We start from the raw sequence: 19,119 nt of genomic DNA, 5'->3' as shown, positions 1-19,119 counted from the left end.
ATTATCACGCATTGAAATTCCCACACTCGGGGAGGATGAATGTACAGTTGACAAACATGTATTTGTGCTACAAAGCAAAGCGTTTGTCAAATGCAGGTCGCGATCGGGCAGGATTATCCTACGGCAAGCAAAACATTCACGCTGGGTGAAGTGGATCTTAATATTCGTAAACAAATAGGCTCTTTGTCGGCATTACCGCCCGTTGCAACTTTGTTGCAGCCGGAAGTTCTCTTCCTTTTTTCTGCTGCATTCGAGCAACTTCATACGACCTTTGGGCATAGCATTTAAAACGCGCCAACCTCGGGCACCATTAGCGCTCATTAGCCAAGCCGAATAATGTATATGCATTCGTTGCATCCTAATTGGAATCGCGTGCAAGAGGGGACGGGGACGAGCGATAGGCACGCGACTGGGTTGGGAGGTATCCACAAAATAGGTTCGATTCTGACCGTCTGAAACGTATCACTCGTAGTCCGATATTTTACTATCGTTCGCGTTATTCATCAGCGTTACAGTTGAATGGTTATTAATTATTGGATACAGTTAATTCCTCCCTCCCGGTCCATCTATCCTCCATATTTGGGAAGCGGTAACTTACCGGTTCCTATGCATCATGCCACTCTTTTAGTGCTGTTCACGCATCCGGTCGGTCGTTTACAGTTTTAATTACCTTCCAGTAAAACTCGATTGTCCCACGTAAAATCAACTAACTAATTTGACAGATATTGATCGCCGGCGAGCCGGGCTGTCGAGTCTCGGAGGAAATTTGTCGCATCGCTTGATTGCTAATCTCTTAGTGCTATCGCACCATCAGGGTGAGCTGGGCGGTCTTTCAAGGTTACGTTCGGTAGCAAGCACGCAAACATCGAGCAACGCGCACTGATGCTCATTTATTCACACGTTGAACCGGTCCACACCATCCTCAAGATCACGATCTTTGTGCCTGCGAAAGCTTCATCTGCATAAAGTTACACTTCGTGAGGCTAAACTTTGCACCTCTTGACTAGAGGGAGTATAGATAGGATATGGTTTTCGGGTTCCATTCTTGTAGGTCGGAGCAGTAACGTTCCAAAGTCACACCTAATTACGCGTGAACGCAGGCACAAAATCGCACCACATGCACATACACAGCTACACACACGACACACCAGATTCCGACAGAAGACAGATCTTCTGTCTTCCTGCCTTGCACAGACACGGTGTGTATCTGCTCGTTCCCTCCAGAGTGATTTCTTCACGCTACATTGTTGCAAATGAAGTCTTCACTCGATATTACTACCGTCAGTCAATTTCCTGCACGGTTGCACCTTGTTTGCCACAAACGTATTAGTTGATGCTCATGTGCTTCGTTCACCGTGTTTACCCGATTCCTTCAGGATCTGAAACACCATTCCAACGGCTTCGTCATAATGTAAGATTATTATCATATTCTTTTTGAAATATTATTATCCCCGACACCACGAGCAGTATGGGGTTGTATGCGAAATGCTCTCGGTATGTGTGCCGGAGCATTGAAGCTTTGAACTGCACTGCAGTCTAGCAGACGGTTTGGATCATTCCAATCATAGTCATATGCTGACGGAGGCCAACCAGACGAAAGCGATGTGCGAACGGAGTGTAATGGTTCATCAGTTTAGCATCAATGACAGTTCGTAGACATGCAGGGTAGTAGTAAGCGAAGAGAAGAAAAAATAAGCATGATCGCTCATTAACCTAGAAATATTGCGCCCATACGATTCCTCAGCGAGTGGATCATTTAAAGACTTCGGGAAGTATGATATTGTGAATCGATGCTTACTAATTGCTATGGAAAATATTCACTCTATAAAGATCGTACAATGCGAACAGATCGAATACCCTTAAAATGTGATGATTAAATACATCCATCCAATCAATCAGCACGTCAATCGTACCGCTAAGTGATGGATATAAGATTGATTTCACCGGCTTGTTCGCTTTGCCCAGCTCATTAGTAAATATTTGCCTGTTCATCGCAGGTGAAACGATTATGCTTTTAAATGATCCAAATGATTCTGCTGTTAATATGACATAAGCTGTATGCTGCACAGCACGCTGCACGATGATGCTTATCATTCACCGAAGTCAATTCTACCTCCACGGAAATTCATCCATGGTAGCTATAAATTTGCAATCTCCAACACACACACATGTGATCATGATTTGCGAACCAGGCGAGAAAGAAACAGACTTACGTCGCGGGGAAACATAAGCATCAAATGGAAACGCTAGATAGTAATAATTCACTTTCATCAAGCTCTTCATCAATCCGGGTCATTCGAAAACAAAAATGTTTGATTTAGATAAACGAAGAAAAAACGCACGAAAACAACTCAGCTTAGTGGCGATTGGGGCAAGATCTTCGCAATCGCAACCGGTTAGCCCGATTGACAGCGCTAGATGGCGCACATTCTTGGCGTGACGTAATCGACTCGAAAGGATCTGAACAAGTTCTGGGTTACGTTGGTTCTTTTGGTCGGTGAGATTTGCTGCCTACCTGCCTTGCCGATAATGCGCCGATAAAAAGAAGTCATTCAACCCTTCCGAGCTTGATTTGGATGGATCGATTTAACATTTTTATTGCTGTTTGAGATAAAATTTGAAGAAATGGAAATTCCACCACATTCCCGATTTTATCTGTAACGGTATTTTGTGTTTTATTCGTTCATGTTCTCATTTGCGGCCGGTTTTCGTCAGTGTTATATTGAAGTGAAGGTTGCAGTATAACTCTAGCCCGTTGAAGGACATTGTGGATAAAGTTCTGGATTATTGTTCATATAGTATCAGTAAGACCACCAAAGCAGGCTAGATAAACTTATTGGTCATAAATCAATTCAAATGAGGTAGCAAACTACACTTATAATGTAATATTACAGTTTTATATATATAATTATAAATCTTTGATATCGCCGATTAACTGCGCATTAAATCGTAAATTAATTTAAATCATCTAGAAACCACTCGAAAAGGCAACGTTTTAGCACTTAATGTTTGAGGCCACAGTGCCGATCGATCGCCTTTCCAGAAACGAGTATCGCACTCCATTAAAACCGTCAACCCTCAGCACTTTGCACTCCCGTGTAGCAGATCAAAGTGAAACTTAATTATACGTTCCATTAACTTCTGTGGATGAGAGCAGTCATCATTAAAATAAAGATAATAACGACCCGATCAAAACGGCTTCCGAGAAGCGGAGAAGCTTAGATGCACCGACGTCTATGTTCCCTTCGCAAAAATGGTCACACCTTGCGGTAGGGAAACTGTGGCCGATATTTAAGAGCTGGTCACAATGAAAAATGAGGAGGTAGAAAATGAGGGACAGAAACTAAATGCGGAACTGCAAACATTGATGAAATTGGTCCAAAAATACATCTTCTCAAATTACTGGAATATGCGGGATCGATAAATCAAAACCTTGCTGCAAAAGTATCGTTATGCAAGAATGCGTAACTACAAAAGAGTAGCGCATAACTGGTGCAGTAACTTTAGACAAGCCTCCGCCAGTCTGAGTGCAACGGGTGTCTATTTTCAGATGCTTCCCTCAGTCTAAAACGTAACATCTGAGCAATTGCAGCTGCCATCGGTAGCGGTATAGCAGTGGGGTAGATTACTGAGGTACGATAAGGGAAGAGATGAACATGAACCTACCTTGAGGGAATTGGCATCATTTGATCGCGATTTTTGGACAAATTAGCTAAAAACTACACAAACTCACTCAGAACAGCACAAAAGAGGAACTTCCGTTATGGAACATATCATTAGCGTGACCGCATGGCGTACTACGATGAAAGTTGAGCCTTTTATTTGGTCAAATGTAATCTGTCAATCTGTGAGGAAAACGTCAAGGTAAGCAGAGATTTGGCCTTTTCTAGGTCCGTGCGAGCTTAGAAGTTAGTTTTGATGCTGGGTATAGAGAAGTTTTGCCGAAGGAGAACAGCTAACAGTGGTTATATTTGTATAGTTTTGAGTATGTTTGTTTGAATATATTGTTTCGAAGCTTATGTTGTTGCCATGCATGACTCTTTGATTTTTTTAATATTCCTCTCTTTATCATTACAACTTTCCAAATAATATGTTCTGTATATACATCGTCCATCCACCCACCAATGACCGACCAGTTTATATTCATATTTCTCTGGCAAATTTGTCAGCACTCTAACAGTACACATACCATGTCTCGAAGTCGTATCCCCTACCGACCGAGACGACCTGTCAACGGACCGTCAATCATACGCGCCGGGTCGTTCGGTGGCGCTGCGTTGTTGCTCTTCCTAGCCTAGCTCTCTGGTCACGCGGCAACACATCCTGTCTGCTTCCGTATCCCACACACTCTTTCCTCCCAGCGTGAAAGTAAACGCACACGCACATAGCGAAAGTACCATCCCAGACACTTACGTTACATAGCGTCTTCTGGGCTTCATATGAGTTTAGATTTTTCGAGACACAACGCACAATCGCAATGAGTGGGTTAGAGACGTTTTTCTTTAACATACTTTTAAATTCCGACGAGATTATTTTTTGTCACAATTGACCCATTGGTCATCGAACTCACCCGTGTGCGTGCAACCGAGAATACGCAAAATAATCCCCCTGCTTGCTGTGGCGTAATGTTCGCGCATGTGAACGGAAGGAAGTGGACTGTGAAGCCCGGCAATCCAGATTGCCTGTGGTGCTTCCCCTGGCTGGCCAATCAAATAAGGGGGCATTTTTGAGAAGCGATAATACTAAAACGTGGACAACAAATCTTTTTCGGCCTTTTTTGTCCTGCACGTGATGTTTGAGCCGATTGTGGTTAAGACGCAGATATTATACAATCGTAAGTGCATCCTTCTTATCGTTTGCCTAAAGCGATATCAACCGAGCCGAACGAATGGTAATCGGAAGTCTATTGATTTCCTTCGTGGCCACTTGAAAGTCCTGTGGCGTTTTCGGGGATTCAATTTGCGGCTTTGCTGGTGCGTAAAAATGGGCAGCGATTTGCGTGCACACTTGCGATGCCTGCAATAGCCAGTTCTTGAAGCTCATCGCACGCGAGAAATTGTTTCTTGTGTCCGTCGTACGTTCTACGTTATTGGCGTTTCATTCCCCTAGCCCAGAATTTATTTCAAGTGGCAGACACTTCAGAGAAAAAATATAACGTGTAACAAAAACCATTTTTGGGTTGCAGTTTTTGTTAAGAGAGCTCCACACATGATAATATAATTAAAATCCCCAGGGAATGTTGAATAATGATCAGCACATAAAGAATATACAGACAATGTGTTCATCTACTTGGAGGAGAATGCTGGGATAACGTGCTGCATTGAATGGGCTATCAATTAGATATGGTTCTAGTAAAATAAACTAATTGCATCAAATCTACATAAATATAATTTATTTTTTCTCGTTGTTATAGGAGCGTGATGTGAATAATGTGATATAAATGCAAAAACACAACTTAAGATTTTTGAAATACTCTACGAAGATATATTCTTCAGTGGCACATCATAAGAATAAGCTTAGTATTTTTACATTATTTGACATGTTATCTTTTATCAACGAAAATGTTGTGTATGTATTCATCTTTTGAAAGTTAAGTAAGAACTGTCGGACAAATATTGGTATATATTTGCTATGTTGTAAACATCTTCCCATGCCGTAGGCCACAGAGCTATCAAATGGCAGATTTGCATACAAATCTTCAATTCTGTATATTTTCAGGTTTGGCCGTTTAAGATGGGTCACCTGAAGGCTTCTAACTTCCGCTCCTCCTTCACCTTCACTTAATCCCAACTATGGTGCCATGGGGGAGTAGATATAATTTTCTGTTTAATTTCACCCCAAATATCATTCATTATCACCTAAACGGGCCGCCCATTTGAGGAAAAGGGTTTTGATTGCACAGCGGGAACCCGTGGGATTCTCACATTTCCAAAATGAAACTGTTCGACCATAGGCTACGCGCCGATTTGCGTGTTTTCTTAGCCGAAGGCGCTTCCGATTACAACCGAACCTGAAAGCTATCATAATCCGGGGACGTGCGTGCTGCCTGTTTAAAATTCATCGACTCATTGATTGGTGGACATCGGAGTTCCCCTTTCCCAAACCACAGGCTGATTCACGGTTCCGGAGCAGACCTTAAACGAACGCGACGCTAGCCGCTTCTGGTGACTTCTGCGTTCGCCACGATTGCACACTAGACGACGAACCGTGCATCGAAAGTGCATGTTAAACGATATCCACCCATTCTGTGCGGCCATAAAATATCCCATCCGGGAGGGCTGACCTGAACCCGCGGGGATTTATCTTGCGAGTTAATTACCTATGTAAATTGGTCGATTAGTTGTTAAACCGTTACAGGCAAAGACAGTCGATTTTTCGGAGCAACAGTAGAATCGTGCCGGGAATAAAACTGGAGCAGTCCCGTTCGTTGTTTGTTGTGTAGCGATGGTGTAGGCCTTTTGATGGGGAATTGAGGGCGCCTGGCTTTAAATAATATTCTGCCCTAACCTTGATCGGTGTCAAAAGCATGGGTCGCCTTCAAACACTGACAAGATACGGGCTGTGATATCAACTAGCAACCGCGAAGGCACGAACAGCCCTCTTTCGATAGTTTGAAGCATCGTTATCGCGGGAGCAGAATTCAACATTTTATTGCTTTTTGGATTATCGGCGACTTTATACGTATTTGTGTGTGTGTTGTGCGATGATCTTTACGGCATTTCAGATCGGAGTAGAGGGCTTAAAAGAAAGGAATCCCGATTCGGAAATAATGCTGCTTTTCCTAACAGTCATAAAACGTTTTTATCAACAAAAGGTACCCTTTGACATCTTTCATGATATTAATTTAATAGTTTTTGTTTTGTTTTCAGGGGTGAAGTATAATACAGAGGAAATATGTAATATTATTAATCATGCTGCTTCACGATGTCAATAAGCTTTTGTTAAGCTGTGAAATGTGATTTATGAAATATTATTCAATATTTGCAACAAACCATGAAACATAAAAAAAGTGTTATTATTTCATGAAATGTAAGTTTTGAAAGTAGTTATGAAAACATATGTTTCCTCATGCTTTTACTATTTAGTTAGTAATTGACCAGAACAAAATATTTGTATATATATAGCTCTCTGTAAAAAGTTAATTTACACATAATCAAATTAAGCGCAGTTCTTCGAATTACTGCCATTGACATGAACCGAAAGGTGCATATTAGTCACTGGCAAACATCAAATGTTGTGACACATATTTTAATGCTTTATGACCTGTAATCTGAGCATTGTTTGCATGCGTTGTAATTACTGCTGTCTGTGAAGCGACCCTTTTATGGCTGGTTGAGTGCCACTCAAACGCCGGTCTACCCTTTGAATGTCTGTGTATGCATTCCGTTTCAACCCTTTTACGTTTCTTTTCCTTACGCTGCTAACGCATGCTCAGTACAGGGTGTGTGGGTTGATAATTGAGCGCATAGGTGGATTATCTTGTTGGGTCAATATTTAGCAACATAATCCACCGATAAGCGTCCCACGGCGAAAGCGCAGTTTGCGTAAGAACAATGTTATGGTGCATTCTTGTGTATTGTCTTAAGCGTATGTTTTGTCATGATTGTATAGTAGCTTAGCCCAGAGATTATATGCTATTTCTGCTATTACTCATAAACCATGGAAAATTGCTAAAATGTATGTATGAATTTAGACTATCACACAAAATTTTGTGCTAAGCGCTAGGCTAATGCAATTCTTAAAACTGTAGCTTAAAAAGTAGCATAATAACTGACACGAAAAACTTTTCTCAAATTTGAGCAGCATTAAAATAAATAAACGTAACATTTCATGAGGCACATGCAAACCATCTTTTGGCGACGTTCGACGCCTCTCACAACTCAGCTGACACCTTGCCGGTGAAACGTTGTTCGGCAAGATTGCATCGTTTCCTACTGAAAGCCACTTTGACTGTGCGTTTGGATCGGCTTAATGCTGTGTAACGGTATTTTTGGTTAAAATTTCAATTTTGCAACACGCCAACTCGGGGTCGGGATTTCCTTGCTCTCCAGTCCACAACGGAAAGTGTTCTTTAACCTGTTTTTGTCGTTGTTACTGTTAATTCTTCGTTTTCTTTTTAATGTACCTATTCTCTCCTGTATTACGTTTGGTCGTTGTTTCTGATTAATCTTGTGGTTTTGTTTTATGTTTTACACCCAAGTTTGTATGTAAATTGTTAAAGGGATGTACATTGTTAAACATTAATCGTATTTTTATATAATACACATTCGCAATTCGACCATTTTTCACGATGGACTTAGCAGTATTGTTATTAAAATCTATTTCCCATGAAATAAACGGTGTAAATATGTATTTTAATAAATAATAATTTCCTCTAAAAAATTAAATACAAAAAGCATGGTTTGGAATAAAATAAATTAAAATTTTGTTAATGCTCAACATTCGCAATGTCTATCAATGTGCATTATTACATTACGATTTCCATACGAACGATAATCATCCAATCCAAGCTGACCCTTTCTCACAGTTGTATGGCAGCAAAAATCCAACGATTACATTTCTCCGATTTTCGATAGTCTTTTTACTTTAAGTCTCAGGTGCTCAACCCACAGTGCGGCATCATCAATTGCATGCCCCGTAGAGAATGTACTGACAGTTGTTTAATTTATGAGCTTAAAGAAAACAAAAAAACGTTGTTTTTTAACGATGAAATACGAAGGCTGGATCCATATTGGATAAATAGAAAACATTGTTTTTTCGGCTTATGAACTAAAACGGTATAAAATGTTTATTTGCTTGGGTTAAAAATAATTTTAACGTTAAAAATATGCCACAATAAGTAAATAGCATTAATCAGTAATAAAGTCGTAACAAACCAGCCGTTAAACAAGAATACAATATGAAGAATTTTTATTTTCAGTTATTGTGTTTTAAAACACTAAAATTATCTTCAAACAGTTTTTGTATCCCCTTAAACAACGCATGCTTAAAAAAAATATAACACGCAACGATGCTCACCGAAAAAAGATCAGACATATAAACGGCCAACATGCGCTACACGTGCAGCTGAGATTTTCTGACAACGTAGCAAGAATTCCTTTCGTGGATGGTGGCATCACCGCCACCGCTGTTGGGAAAATTCCATCGTCGCGCCAATTTCACTTATCACGATCATGAAATCTTGCTTTCGAAGGTAATCACGACCAATTACGCATCGTCCAAGAAGGTTTACTGAGGTCTGGAATGCCTTCTGCTACTTACAGGATATTTAAGCGCCGTATAAAAAGTGAAATGATTTTATTGCGTTCAATTTTTGGCGCATACTTCAGCTAGTTGCGTGTCTTCTTCGTTTTTGCTACCCGTTGGCGACAAAATCTGTCCACGAGGAACATTGATCAGCTGCGTCAGGCGTTACCGTTGATCATGAAGAGTGTTGGATGCAAAGGTTAAGGTTACGTCCTGCTTAACCAATTGAAACCATTCTCGGTCAGTGTACACCGTCAAGTACACCCGCTCCCTGAAGCTATTGACTTCCAAAACGAGCCGCCAAAAAATCGTCAATAAGTGAAAGAGAAGAAGAGCCTTAGCGAAAAGGAACTGGTTATACGCTCGTTTTTGGTTGGTAAATTGGTTAAATTGGTCAAGTGCACCAACAATGCTCGAAGGCACTCGATCGTGCTGATCGGATGTTGAGGAAGATGATGCTTGCCGATACACTTTTATCGCGCCGTACCTACCGTATTCAAGCATATTTCCTTCACATGTATTAGCATATCTCTGACTGGTTGGTCGTTTACCACGATCTACCTTTGATATTGTCGCCTAAGGTGCTGGCTGCATCTTCACATTAATCTGCGACCATCAGTGAAGACGCACTTTGCACGTCATCGAAGATTGACGATTGGTAGAATCACCAGCTTGGATCATTTTCCTATTTACTGATGCTCACATTAAATCTCCGTATTTGGATTTCTTCCCTTTCGATTACAATTATTAGCGAGCTCACTGTATCCCACCAATCGATCACAACGTTTTTTACTTTCTTTTCAACGGTAATTGATCGGTGTACGTAATGAGCGCCTTCCAGGTAGCACTGTTTATTTTGCGTGCCTTAATGCATGTACTCGCACTGGAACAATTAGGGAAAAGTACACAAAACAAGCCGTGAAAGGAACTGACTGGGCGAAATGATATGTAATTTAGAAAATTATTCCTTGCCCACCTTTGCTTCGGCTGGATCAATCGGCGAACGAGCAGGAAGGAAGCCAAAGAAAAAAAACACATTTTAAACAAATGCACCTCACGCGATATTCCGTTAGTTAACTCACCACTAGTTACCAAAAAAGCACTTAATCCCGATTGACATTATTAAAACGAGGCAGTCCCATCGCTTTTTGGTCACCTTTTGAAGTCTTTTGAAGTCGGGAAAATACGTAATTCCCAGCGGCTAGCAACAATTCATGACCGAAATTGGTGGTAAATAATTATCATTTATCTTCCATACTGAGGACACGCAAAAAAAATCTTAATGTGGAATCAGTGAAAATTGATGCAACTAATAGTTACTCTGGTGCAATGTTGAGAGATGAAACATGAATTGAGTTTTCAACTCACTTGAGCGTTTATGCGAAATCTTTTGCTGGAATAAATTTGTCGTCGTTCGGGAAGGAGGTACATTGTGAATTCTCTCCGATGGCGTCTCTTGTAAGTACAAGCACGGTTCGATGATTTATGGTACGAAAAGACGCATTATACCTTGACTTGCTTGGCTATAGTGTCTGGTCCGTGTGCCTGTTCCGTCTTACATTGCTCATCGCACTATAATTACTCACGATGAGTACACTGTAGGTTTTCGCTACCGTTGGCACCATTCATTCGCACGCTGTTGAGGTCAGGTGCTGAGCCAACCAGCGGATGGATGGAAACTGCTGCAACAATGTTGCCACCGCGTGTATGGTGTGAATTGATGATAAGGAGCAGCATCTAACGATTCTCTGCTCAATCAAGCAGGAAAGTGCGAAAGTGCAGTGAAATGGTGAAACTGATAGCAACTACTGACCCACATGGGGTTCTCGGAAACATAGTTCCTTGCAAAGTATCAAAATAAAAAAAAGTAAAGTATCAAAATTGAAATTTTGTTAACCTCCAGAGTAACTTGAAACCTTTCCACAAGAACGCATTTTTGTTTTTTACACTAAAGACTGCAATCAATTATAAACTCCATGGAAAGTGATCGCAATGTGGCAAAGTATTGCACCCGTAAGTGCATCTGCAGCATCAACTTGAACTGTTTCGTTGGGCGTGAAGTAAGACATTCGCCATAATTACATAATTTCGATACGCTCCATTTGTTGCGGGCTTTCTTTTGCACATGAATTCCACCCAGTAAACGATGCTGTTTAAATGCTTAAACGGCACCTTTACACTGGGCCGAAGGCATCAATTTACCGGTTGGCCGGTTGGATATGCTCTGATCACCGTCCCCTCCGGATGTTTCACAGGCGTAATTTTATTTTGTTTCCCTGTTTGGGACTATCTTTCGCACCTTCATCATCATCATCATCATCATCATCATCGTACAAATCGTCGGCATCATCGTGCGAAAAAAAATTAAAGTGTTCACCTCCAGCTTGCTGAAGGTCTGCAAATCAATCGATTCTTGGATTATGCACTCTTTTATGGAACGCTTAAAATACCATTCCTTTGGCCTCCACACAATATTTCTTTGCACAGAATCATGCCACAAGGCTTAACTTAACATTAAACACGATGTAGCAGGTTAATGCACTTTTATACCAATTAACGCCCACTAAAGCAACGAATGCGATGCGATCTTTGACATTGTGCGATATTTTTCATTTTACTTTTGAAAAAAGGAACCTGTTAACTGCTTCAAGCGTAGCTACCTCCAAATTAGCTGCTGTAGTTTGTAGGTATGACAGTTAAAAATGGAAAAATATTCGTGTAAGTAACTTAATACATTTGTCAGATTTACAGGCTTGAGTTCCAAGTAATCGATTTCGTTTCTTGCCATTTGCTGTCAACTACTTTAGCTGAAGCGCAGCAATCGATTAGCACTCTAATTATGATGTTTCTGGACTGGATTTATTCGAAAACAATCCTGAAGAATGACCTTATACATTCCGCCGACAGCAAAGATATCCCAACGATGGAGTCAACTGATAATTCCAATTGAGCATAGTGTGAAAGGAGAGAGGATTTTAAAAAAATGCATCAGTTCTGATGATTCATGATGTGATTGTAAAACGAAACGGGAGGAAGCCATACGAAAGGTGTGTTGAAAATGTTTCCACCATAAAAAACTAACTAGGTAGACACCGTTGGCGATCGATCCGATGCGACAGGCGACACGAAACTCAAGCGAAAGTACGTCCCAAAATGTGCCTCAGATCGAGATGAAATGACATGCAATTTAGTAATTTATCAATTTGTGGACATTTTAAATTACGTGCGTGTGTGACTTCTTGGCTTGTTGATCGTGCATGCAGTGTGTGCAGTGTATGTACGCATAATTATTCGAAAATATGGAAAAACGGGTGGTGTGTGCATGTTTTATGCAGGGGAACGAGTTATACAGCCAAATAATAATTTACGAAGAAATTAGTAATGTCATAGTTTATTCGTTGTGGTTATCGGTGCGTGACACCAGGGGTTAATTAAATGGTTCAAAATATGACACTAAAGATCGATAAAAAATCCACTCCTTGATTAACGAGGAATCTTTCTGCAGGCAACACTAAAAATCGATCTTCTATTTTAAACTATCAGTGCGTATACGAAGAAACATTCCTGAAAAGAATCGTTCGATTATGCGATTGCGGTTATTTGCAATCAATCAACAACAATTAATATCGCAGACCTATCGATCAATCGATTTACAGCAAAAATGTTGTTCATTTATCATGAGTTTCATACCCGTCTTAGAATAGCATAGACGCCATAGCGTCATCAGGGAGCTGTCTATTAGAAACAATTAAATAACGCATCATAGCGTAACGAAGCGTGGTGTACACAGTACCGAATGAGACGGATAAGCAAACGGAACAGAACGTGTAAGGAATTGATTGATTATTTTGGATTTATTAGCTGAATGTTACGCCATGAGAAATGAATGATCTAGTAATTTCGATCGATTAAAAATTTAAATCTTTAATTAATCAATTCGTCGTACATAAACATAATTACCAAAAAAGAGGAATAAACAATAACAAATATTTCAAAGTATAGATATACTGGACGAATTATTACGATTCATTGTTATCAATTAATGACGATTGACACGATTAAACACACTATCATGCAAATCAATCAAAATTTTATTTTAAAACAAACAATTGCATTATTCCACTTCGGTCACGTTTATGCCGCCCAAAGTGAATGGGAGTGTGATGAGTTTCATTTTATACATTGTATACATAATCGCATTAATTCACTTAACATCCAGTGCTACGCGAATGAAACCATCAATCATTTCGTTACAACCCCTCACCCCCCCCCCCCCCCTTAAAAAAAACGCAACTGGATTGCGCAATCGTTTGCTGAAAGTCGCGTGTCTGCAAGCGCATGCGCCACGGAAATGCATTTTTTGTTCGCTTTTGTGTACGCGTGCGATAAGAACTCTACCCCACACGGGACGGGGGTGTGACATTGGGTGAAATAAAAACCGGCTGTCTAACAACAGACAATGCACCAAAAAATCCTCCAATGACACTACCTTCCACGGTAAACTGAACTGACCTACCCTAAAGTCGCAACCAATTCGTTCGCTGAGTAATGATGGGTGTGAAACGGTACAGGGGCAGGTTATTAGTATTTGTGAGTTTTTTTTGTTGCGTATTGTAACTGTCCATATCGCGCTGGTGCAGTTTGTTTGTTTTTTTTTAATACCACTACATTTGCTCACTCACATTTTGCTCACTGATGCAACGTCATCCGGATAGTACGTCATGGTGGGAATTACGACCTCCGCTCAAGTGACCGACAACGCTGCACATTTTGCACAGTGCCGTGAGAACGTGCCGTCTAGCAGGTAGCACCGTTTGATGACTTTGCACTGTAATCGTATTCGGTAGCAGAGTGCAGTGGAATTGCCACTGGACACCGACTGGTCGATAAGGCGGCACCGTTTTTGTGCTGACGTTTTGAAGAAGAGGCAAGCTAAGCTTATGCACGCGTCTTCTTCAACAGGGATTAATTGCAAACCTTTTCATTGGATTTACCATAAGATTAGCTCATAAAAGTGAAATGGTATGGTGATATAGTAGCATACTATAAGTACTCGGAATAATATATTAATGAGTTACAAGATGTCAGTTTATTTTATGCTAGCCTAACTCCTCTTTGGTCTCCGTTTTTCCGTACCATTGCAGCGATTCTACAGCGGACAACCGTCGGGATAGGGCAGATCAAAATTCAAGCTGTAGCGACGTGCCTATTCCTCTGCATGGACACCTGCGGTAGCGTCTACGGTTCGGTAAGTACAGTACGACAAGATGCAACGCAGGAACACAACACCGATAGCAGTCGGCTTCATTATCATACCGGTTCTCGTATTGATTAGAAGTTCATTAGGTAAAGTGTGGCGCTACACGGAGCTAATGGTACGCTGTTGTCGGATATTTGCTTTTCCCTTTGTTCCCAGTACATATTTAATCTAGTTAGTTAGGATAATCCAGTGCATATCTCGCAGTGTTGTGTAATATATCAGTACGCTTAAATCAAAATATTTTCTAAGAAGAATTTCATACAAGTGATTGTACAAAAAGTGTTTAACTCACTGAGAGAAATTCTGCTGCAAAACCTTCGCAAAATCCATTTGATCAAGATACTTCGACAACGGCTTCGGTATCTAAACATAATGTACTTGAGTAGCTTTAAATTAATTCCTCCCGTCGAGACACTAACGCTGTTTCAGCCTCGGGACTACTTTCCTCGCGCTGAGGCGCCACCAACAGTTTTTGTAAGTGCCTTTCAACGCATTCGCCTCTATTGTTCCCGACCCGAGATCAATTGGGCGCTTATCTTCAATCTAAATGTTTGATCAAACCTGCCCCGTTTATTCTTTCTCCCAAACACGCTTTATTAGTCTTTCATCTCATCGATGGGATTTGTAGGGATTCGATACTTCGCGGGAAAGGGAGCTGAGAATTGAATCTCACTGATTTTTGTTGGCTGTAAAGATTTTTGAAGAAAAAAAAGGATTTAATTTATGTCTGATACCACGGTAGTGTAGAATACCGTGCCTGAGCTATTAGAAATCAATAAACCTTGGTGACGCCTCCGGACCCTAGACATTACGGCCCGTGTTTGGAGAGTCCTGCCGGAGCTAGCATCCCAGCGCAGCGGGAGAAAACAGAGAAAAAAACAACGACATTCCTGAATTTGCTCCCACTCTACGTCCATGCGCATCTTCCCCAGCCTGCTTTACACTTTGAATCCTGTCCCCTGAGTAACTCCTGAGAAATGGTAACAACTTCGTACCAAAACTTCCTTGATGAAGTCCCCGACCCGACTTAACGCCACGATGCCCATTCGAGTGGTTCTTGCTGAAGCGTGTTTTAATTTCAGATAATGGCCCAAAGGACCCATCCACCGCTGGGGATATTCATTCAGGATCGGACCGGTTTTCCTTTCGGCACCCGCCTGCGTGTTGCTTTGCTCTTTATCTTTAGGTCGAGATTTCCCATGCCTGTTTCGGCTTTCGGGCGACAAAAGAAAGCCGGCCGGCCGGCTGGTCGGTCGGCAGATTGTTCGGTACACTTTCCGCCTCACTGCAGGTTGGTTTTTCTCGGGGTTCCTTTTCACCTTCGATTTTTTTTTCGCACACGAACAAGACACGGATGTTTCATGCCCCTCGAAAGGTCAGTGACCTTTTCCACGAATGTTTGAGATTGGTATGAGCACAGCGAGCACTTTTTAATTCCGTCATTTTGACCTATCACAATTCCCACCCGTGCGTTAAGCCGCTTGCTGCTTCCTTTATTTTGCTGCTGCCCTTGACAGCGTTTGTCTTGTTTGTGGCGCACAAGTTACACCGGTATTAGTGGAAAGGACATTTAATTTTGCAAACTTTGTTTATCGGTACTCACTGAGGGAAAATGGTATGAAAATGAGTTTTCACACCTTTTGCCGTGCGTAGTTGGTATCTCATACATTAAATATTCATGGAAGAAGAGATGTTTTACTGCAGAAGCAGCATGTCTTCTAATGGCGAGAGTTTCCATGAGTGTTGTTGTATGTAATGTTGTGTCCATTTAAAAACGAAAAGATAGCGTGTCTTGCATAAGTGGTCGTGAGAGTCAACACACTTTTCTACTGTGTTGTGATGTTCGACTTAACAATGCATATTTTGCAGTAGCAAACGAAACAAGCTGTACACTATAATTGAACTTCTGCTTAAAAGGGGAGGTAAAAAAGTGGATTTTCGGGTGACTACTGCTCGAGCCCCATTTTGATCATGTAACACATTCCACACATATTGAAGATCGATTAGCTTCCGTACACACTTCATGTTGACCAATTTTCACACAACACTACCGTGAAACATCTGACAGCTTATGGCTAATGTCCAAAAATGGGACATCAATAGTAGGATGGTACCAGCCTCAACATTCAGCGGGCGGGTGAAGACTGCAGAAAGAAAGTGAAAGTTGCTACGATCGTTGTTGAACCGCTAGCTGGGAACTACGCTGCAGATAGGTTTCTGCTTTGTATGCTTCCGAACTCAACGCGTGGCTGACAAATTGCCACAATTTCGGAACCGATTCAACTTCTCGCCCATTCCAGCGTCCGAAAGTTCATCCATCTTAATAAAATAAACTCCGGTCCAGTCGCACACGCGGTACGTGTGTCAAGACAGCTTAACGGTGTTGATACAATATTCGGAGCTGATTTCGGTTCTCAACCTCCTTTCGCGAAGACATGTGATAAATCCATCAATGTAAATGTGCTGAGAGTGGGACAAATTGGGATACTTTCTTCGGTATGTGTACCGTCAGTGCCGTTCTCCTAGTTTCGGTCGTAAAAAATCAAATCTGTCACGGAAACATTCTCCGGCAACCCTTATCAACTGCAGCTAATGCAAGCCAACCGGAACACCCTCGTAGTGCATAAATTAATGCAACCGAATGCACTGTTGGCTTGGTGTTTGGTGAAAGCATGCAAAGGGCCCTGTTCAATTTTATTCTGTGATCCGTATGGGATGTACATTTTTATTGATTCAATTAAGCATATACAAACATCACACTCGAAATGATTTGTATCGCTTTATTCGGGCAATCAGTAACGGCCATCGTAAAACTCGTTGTTTCTGTTTTATGAAGCGTTAATAGAAAGTGAATGACTAATTCTCTCAAAACGGCATTACGATTCTCTCAGTGGAAAGAGTTCACTTTCTTTGGACGTATAAAGTGCAATAAATGAATATTTCTCTTTGCCTACTGGTGATGATTTCCATGTTATTTTCGACGACAAGAACCATTGAGAACGCTAAGCTGCAAAAGGGATTAAATTTATAAATTTTATTGCACAACTAATTAAGCTGATGATCACTGTTATGTCTTGTTTCAATTTGTAGCGTTAAAGCTTCCGATGGCTTCTCGAGAGAGAAAAAAAATGCTATACCACATCAATTTGCTTCGCTCGATTGACTGCAACGGTACACCGAAAGTACCGAAACAGTTATGACAGTCGCTTAATTTAAACAATTCTCCGTTGATGAGGACAATGCCGCCAGCTACGTCAAACTGCATTTGGTGGAACGAATGTGTGACTGGCTGTGTTCGGAACGCAGTCGAGTGACTCTGTCACTCTGAATTAGTGTTGAGATAGCTTCGGTTCAGCCCTGCTGGCCGATCGAGCTGATTTTTTCACGGCCTAATCGTGTTCGTATCACAGCCGGCTCGACTTCTTTGACTTTCTCTAAACTTTCGCTCTCGTGTGGATGGACGGGCACATAGATCATCAACGTTGGAGATGTAACTTCCAAAGGCAGAGGGAAACTGGTGGCATGCACACAGGAAGATTAGAATATTAATCGTGTGATGAGCCATATCGCTTGCCCGTTCCTGGTTACTCTGGTGGTGGTCGCTTGAAGCCAACGGGATGCATTTCGTATTTTTCCTCCCCTGATTGTCTAGCACTTCACCGGCGAAGGGTGACAATTTTTTGATTCGGCGCACCCTTAAATGATGATTGACAACTTCTAAGCGTAGTCTAGCGCGATGGTGAACAGTAGAGTTCATTCGCATTAGTAGTGTCCCAGCGACAAGTGCAATAACCGGGTGCTGGAGTTGCTAGTGGCGCATAATGTCTAGTCTTAGAATTTCCGTGCAGCAGCAGAAGCGTTTGATTGAAATTGATATCTTTATGGGAGCATTATGCCGCAAAACGAAACAAAAAAAAGGTCCTTCGACTACCAAGGGACGACGCATCGTTAAGTTTCTTGGGAAACTTAGGCTTATGTTACGGTCCCGGATTGTGTTAGGCACTTGCCACGCGAGCGTTACTTCTGGAAATCGAAATCAATTAAAAGCGTGCGTCTTCGAATACCGTTTAATGAAATGGACCTTAAGCTTACACTTGATTAGCGTGACTAATGCTAGGCTAAAGCCAGCAACGGTGGTTCATGGTTATCGGTATCCCTTGTCCAGTTCCCAAAGACATATGAAATGGACAAGAGCCATCGAAAATGGAGAATATTCTTAATGGAGACGTCGATCGACTGACAGCAAAAAGAGGGTTAGAAGCAAGAATGAGCATTTAATATTATAATTAAACTCCGTTTGGCTTACGGTCTCAATTGAAGAAACCTTTAGATATTGCTTTCAGGGACAGATCGACCTGATTTTGAAATGTTCTAAGTAATGATCTCAAAATTCTCAATCAACATTTTACGTTAACATTTTGCTACACGATTAACAAGAAGTTCTGCTCACGGCACCGACGAAATCTCCAGCACAAAACGTAGCACAGTTTCCTCAGGACATTATGTTCCCGTTACAGACGAACAAGAGAAACGTTTTATGATCGATGTATTAAGCCCCTTTCACTTTAACCATAAAAATCTTCGTTATGACGGCATGTGATCGAACAAAATTA

At 41.3% G+C, this 19,119-nt stretch overlaps 1 protein-coding gene across 5 annotated transcripts in view; it reads left to right on the top strand.

The window, feature by feature from the left end:
• The window catches only part of LOC120897606, a 55,552-nt gene that overhangs the window by 18,747 nt on the left and 17,686 nt on the right, over nucleotides 1-19,119 (top strand). For all 5 annotated transcript variants that reach the window (XM_040302601.1, XM_040302603.1, XM_040302600.1 and 2 more), the window contains one exon: nucleotides 14,391-14,494. In XM_040302601.1, the coding sequence (XP_040158535.1) occupies nucleotides 14,391-14,494 (104 nt within the window). The remainder of the gene's footprint in view (nucleotides 1-14,390; nucleotides 14,495-19,119) is intronic.

Source organism: Anopheles arabiensis, chromosome 2, assembly GCF_016920715.1.
Source record: "Anopheles arabiensis isolate DONGOLA chromosome 2, AaraD3, whole genome shotgun sequence".
Classification (NCBI taxonomy): domain Eukaryota; kingdom Metazoa; phylum Arthropoda; class Insecta; order Diptera; family Culicidae; genus Anopheles; species Anopheles arabiensis.
Note: the sequence above shows the minus strand (reverse complement) of the source record. Positions and strands in the feature narration are given on the sequence as shown.